Raw genomic sequence first — 6000 nt, 5'->3', positions numbered from 1 at the left:
CTAGCGGTTTACTTTTTCTACCACTTATTAGTTGCCAGAGTTGAGAAAGTTCTTGATTTTACAAACCTTTATCCAAGACTTAATTTACATTAAACAGTCTTTCACAGGCATGATTTTTTTTTTCTTCCCTAATGTTGATACGGTGCAGCGTAGGACAGTGGATATACAGCCTGTGAAAATTCCACACTTGAGTCACTCTTCACCTGGCCTCTGGTACAAGTTTGAGAGGATTCTAACTACCAAACAGACTCTGCTACTAGGTAGCAAAACGCCAATTTCTAAAGAGAGTGAATCTGAGCTTCCCTAAAGCCCCTGAGACTTAACGTCAGTTTTAACCATTAACTTCCCTGGACTCTTCATTCAGAAATTTCTTTAAAACCTGGCACCGGTGTGGGTTGGGGTAGGGGCTGGGGGCGGGGGTGGCGGGCGTGGAGAAGAGGGAGATGGAGGGAAGCTTTAGGTGAGGGTGGCACTGGGGCTTTGCTTTGGGGGTAGGATGCCTAGCAGAGGATGCGCGGCAGAGGGGGGACGCTAGGACGCCAAAGGCTATTTCCGGCTCAAATTTCCTCGCTCTCAGAGTGGAACTTTTTTTGAGGAGGGAAACGACCAGCCCCAAAGAACTAGGTGTGTGTGTGTGTGTGTGTGTGTGTGTGTGTGTGTGTGGACAAGGGGGCGGCGGGCGTCCCACTCCCTGTCTGAGTACCGTCCTCCTCATCTTGGTGGGTCTTTCGGAGCAGGGCCGGCCGGCCGGAGGCTGCGGGGGACGCCTCCCCATCCCAGCCCAGGACATCCTGAAGGGCGGCAGCCGCCACAACAGACGCGCCCCCAGACAAAGGGGCCGGCGCGGCGGGGCGGACTCGCGCAGCCGGGGAGCGCGCGCTCCGAGCGGGGGGCCCGGGCCGCGGAGGGCGCCGCGCAGACCCCTCGCGGGCCGGGGCCGGGGCGTCCGGAAGACCGGGCTCCGGGGCGCAGACCCCGCCCGGGCTGGCGCGGCGCCGGCTCCGGGCTTCCACTCAGTCTTTGACCCTCCGTCCCCACCCGGGCCCTGCCCCCTCGCAGGCCGCAGCACGGTGACCGCTGCCCCGGCGGCCGCCGCTCCTTTTCGGGCAGGCAGGCGGGCGGAGAGCGCGGCGCGGCGGGGCCGGCGGCATGGCTGTGTCCTGGAGGAGCTGGCTGGCCAACGAAGGGGTTAAGCACCTCTGCCTGGTAGGATGGCGGCCGAGGCTCTCCCGGCGTTTTGGTCTCTGGGGCAGCGAGGTGGATTCATTCTCTGAGCGCGCGCGGGTGGGAAGCTGGAAGTTTTGCCTCTCACGCAGACCTTCTCCACTAACAAAACTTTCTGCTGGGAACACCTGGAGATAACCCCCATCCCCTCCCTCGCTTCCTCCTAAGGCTTGGGACGGTCCCTACACTTTGCTGGGAGAGCGGATGTGGAGCCCAGTTAGGGAGCAGAGCTTTCTTCTTAACCCTTTACACATCCTTCTCTCCTTTGCTCTCTTCCCAGGTTGCTTCTGTGGGGTTTGGTGTTTTTACAGCAAAGTGCTGTTTCTCATTAGCTAGTGTTCACGCAACTGATATTTTTAAAGTTGAACAACATACAACGCTTGGGACGTGGTGATGTCAGGTCATTTTGTCCTGCAGGGGTTTTCTGCGGTCTTTGGAAACCTGTCTGCATTCCACCTGCTTAATCTCAGGTGTGCAGGGGCTGAGTGAGGTCAGATAGGTTTTCCGCTGAGTAATTTTCAGTTTGCTGGCCAATTGAGAATACTTTCTGCAATTACTAGTTGAGGTTTGGTTGAAAGTATTGTGGCCAAAGAATGTCTTTCTTTGAGGTTTCCATTCATCAGGTGATGCTTACTGTTAATTTTTGTTTTCTCTCTCCCCTCCTATGATGTAGCTTATCTGGCTCTCCCTGAATGTCCTGCTTTTCTGGAAAACCTTCCTGCTGTATAACCGAGGGCCAGAGTATCACTACCTCCACCAGATGCTGGGGGTAAGTGAGCCTTGGGTGACCTGGTGGCATGGGTTTAATGTGGGCAGACAGTTGTTACAAGGCTTGGTCAGTTTTTCCATTCATTAAAGCAACCCTGGGTCCTTCCCTTCAGAAACAGTGGTTATTCTCTAAAGTGGTCAGGGTTTCGTGATTTATCATTTACATTCATCCAAGTTGGAATGACTGACTCTTTTAAGAACCAAAGATAACATCTTCTAAAGTGAACTGCCAGACTAGGCTAGTAGCGCCTGAGAAAAGGTGCTACTTACTCCTCACCAGCTGCAAAGTGCCCTGAAGGATCCCCTTCACTAGGGAACCGATACCACGACAGGCTTCCAGTTTTCACTCATCAAGACTTCAGCCTGCCTGTAAGCTTAGCCAGAGGATTTCTGCACCGTTATTTTTCACTGTCAGTTCTCACAAAGTGTGTGTCTAAGGCAGTTATTCATTTCTGGACATTTCTCGGCCACTTGCCCAAAGTTAGTGGTGGATTATGGTTCTAGTGTTCTGGTCTAATAGGAGAACGATACCGTGCGAAACTTTGCTCTGATTTATCTCCTGTTGATGTTTTTCTTTTCTCTATTCCGTGATGTGTCTGTTCTCATTCTTCCTGCCCATCTCTTTCCCACTTGACTCTGAAATAAAAGCCAGTGGCACTGCAGACATCTTACTTTGCATAAGGAGTTAGCTTTTTCTAAGCAACAAGCACAATGTATGAAGAAACATATTGAAAAATCTTATTGCATCTGAAAAAGCAGATTTCGTCATTCCTTTTCGTTGGGGGAAATAAATGCATTCGAAATAGGAGAAGCATGGTTTTTCTTTTTCGTGGTTTAATGACCGTTTACAATTATGATTAGTTTAGATGAATTCGGTGAGTTCAGAAGCCTTCCATTTCCCACTTCACAGTTACAGGTCTCATTTATCTTTAAACCCTCAGCTCTCCAGTGGTGCTGTCACATAGTAGGGGCTCAATAAATATTGATCAGATGAATGAAGACAAAAATGATAAAAGGACTTAATGGAAAACTATGACGAAAAGTGCAAAAGGCAGACGAAAGAAGAGAGAGGTCGTTGTAAAGTAGTTTTCATGGAAACCTGAGAATGATCATAGTGAGTTGACCCTGAACCCATCTAGTCAGGAGTCCACATTTTATGAACAGTCACTGTGGAAAAGAGTGGTTTTATTTCTTGGCATCATGACAGAAGAAGAGAGATGACTTCCAAACTTCCTACTTTTTGGTAATCACCTATGTGAATTGTCTAGTCCTTAATGTATCAGCACCATTTGGAAAGGATACCACCTATCTTTTCGTGAAAAAGAACTCTAGTTATAGTTTGAGTTTTCGCCTAATGAAGGAGCATTAATTTTATTTGTCCTAGGCTTATCTTTTCTAATCCTTTGATGATTGTGGTATTATATCATGGTATAAGCATTTTTAGGCATTTTTCAATTTGCAAAAAATACAGTATAATAATGAGATAAGTAATTTTAAAGGAAATGTTGCTGACTCCCACATTTTACATGTTTAATAACTGTATCTTATAAACCTAATATAAAAAAAGTTGGAGCAATTTTTCTTAGAACCTATTAAACACTCACGAGAACATGATTCCATCATGACAGAACTGTAGAAACTCTGAAAAGGACATAGGTATTCTGATATTATAAGTCTCTTTTAGGTGAATTTTAAGTTCATAAAATCATGATGGTATTTCTAGAAATAAATTTGATTTTGCTCCTGCTTTAAAACATAAATGGGAACAGTACTTCATTTGTGGAACATTTTGGTAAAAGCATTTAGTCTAAGATGGCTGTTAGTCACCTGTAAAATGTAGGGTAATAGTAAATAGTAAAGTTGAACTAGTTTTATAGGAAGGAAGGGTCCATAGGATACAGCTCATTTGCAGGAAGACATAGACACTGAGAAACAATCAGTTCTTTGTAGTAGCCTGAAATCTCTGCTTTCTATTGAAAAGTGATTTATTCACCTGTTTAGACTGATGATATACTAGTCACTTTCCAAACGTCTTGCTGAAGCGAGGAAACTATTCTTCCCCTTTGCACATGGAGAAATATGGGCTCAGGAATCTGCATGTTTTGTTTGAGTCCCTTTGGCTGATGAGTGTCAGAGCTAGGATTTGAATGAAGTGCTGTCTGGCCTTTGGCTTTTCCTCACACTACACTGATTTTCCAAACCACTTCACTGGCCCATCTTAGGTACTTATGTCACTGATTTGTATTCTCTCTAGTCAGTGCTGACCGTAATGTGAGTCATATATAATTTAAAGTTTTTCAGGAGTACTTTAAAAAAGTAAAAAAAAGCCAGTGGCGTTAACTCTTACAATATATTGTTAATTCATTTACAATATATTTTATTTAAAACAATATACCCAAAGTTTTATAACAGAGTGATGCCTTCGACATAGGGTCAGTATTTTTAAAACATGAATGATATATTTTACATTATTTTGGCCTACTTTTTGAAAGACAATGTATGTTTTCACTATGTACATCAAAATTCAGTCACTAAATTTTCATCAGAAATACTTGACCTGTGTTTAAATTTCATAAAATTTTACAGATGAAAAAGTAGATTCACAAACCCAAGTTTTCCCAAACATGTTTAAAGATGTTCCAATAACACAAATGAGTATCAGCTTTTACATTTGAATTAATAAAATCAATAAACCTAAAAATTCAGTTTCTTATTGGCGCTAGACACATTTCACGTGCGGAGTAACCACGTGTGGCTAGTGGTTACTATTTTGGATGGCTGGCTGTGGGAGGAGATATTCCTACCTTCGTGGCCAAATGCTATCAATATTTTGCTGTAAGACAAACAACTAGCCACCATTCAGCCCAATAAAAAGATATCAGGATGTGTTTGGTCCTTTCGCTCCCCTTTCTCCTGAGCAGGAATTAATATTGGATGGGAAGTTGTAGGCTCTAGTTATTGGTATGTAACTATAAAAATAGCTCTGACTTCTCCCCAGTCTGAGCTTCCTGGAGGTGGGAGCCTTTGAGAATGAAGGTAAAAGTACTTAATTCTCTTTTTATTACTAGTAGGCTACATGACTGTTCTCAGACCAAATTAAGGGCTAAAAAATTACACAAGAACTGATGGGAAGAGATCTTAAATGACAGAAGATGAAATAATGCTGGGATTTAATATGTCTTGGTAGGAGTTTTCATCATAATTGTTTTTACCCAGACTGGTCTGACCCAGACCTGGAGGCAGCATGGTCACGGCTGGTTTACGCCTGAGTTAATGTGCTTATCAGACTGTGCACTTCCTAGCAGATGTTTAATTATGACATGCTGTGGATATTGGAATCTTAAAATTAGCTAAGAGGGAAAAAGTCTTTTGAGGAAAGCCAAAACACACACCCAAACAAGCAAACAAACCATAACTTTCTTCCACGTCTCATGACACTCTTTCAAATAAAGGACTCCACTTGTTACTTAAGATGAAATCTGTTTTTGATTTATTTATTTTCAAGGAATGGAAAATGTATTTAGTATGTTAATAGAAGGGACTCATGTGTTGTGACCAACTGAGAAATTTAGTTTCCTAAATTTTTTGAAAGATGCTGTCTATATAGCCTTTACATTTATGTTTATCTATTTCTGAGTTCTATTTCTGATGTTTTTAATGATTAAAAGATAGAATTTAATTGATATAAACATTTTAATTTGAGGAAAGAATGCACTTTCTGATATCATATTCAGTGTGTCTTGGTTTTTATATATTTTTCCCCAAAGCTAACATTTGTGTATGGATCATTTGGTTTCAACCTAGTTTTTCTCATGGTGCCATGATGAGAATTTAGCTGTTTTGGCTTTGTCTTACAATTATTATTTTATATCTACTGCATGGTCATGAAGATTTTTTTTTTTCTTGTTTTAAACTCTTACTGAGATACCTATGATGATTGGAAAAAAGTTGTAAACATTGAGGTTTTTTTTTCTAATTTACAATGATGATCTTTCTTTGGTCAATCAT

The 6000-nt window shown here is 42.6% G+C and overlaps 1 protein-coding gene across 7 annotated transcripts in view; it reads left to right on the top strand.

The window, feature by feature from the left end:
- Positions 439-6000, top strand: part of NOX4 (NADPH oxidase 4) — a 154587-nt gene continuing 149025 nt past the window's right edge. For 2 of the 7 annotated variants that reach the window (XM_013979249.2, XM_013979248.2), the window contains exons 1-2: positions 467-624; positions 1898-1993. Coding sequence is in view for 5 of the 7 variants with exons in the window: in XM_013979248.2 (XP_013834702.1) it covers positions 1985-1993 (9 nt within the window). In the remaining 2 variants the exon portion in view is untranslated. The other 5 variants (XM_021062622.1, XM_021062623.1, XM_003129745.5 and 2 more) reach the window with 5 other exon arrangements.

Source organism: Sus scrofa, chromosome 9, assembly GCF_000003025.6.
Source record: "Sus scrofa isolate TJ Tabasco breed Duroc chromosome 9, Sscrofa11.1, whole genome shotgun sequence".
Classification (NCBI taxonomy): Eukaryota; Metazoa; Chordata; class Mammalia; order Artiodactyla; family Suidae; genus Sus; species Sus scrofa.
This window is presented reverse-complemented; position numbering and strand designations above follow the sequence as displayed.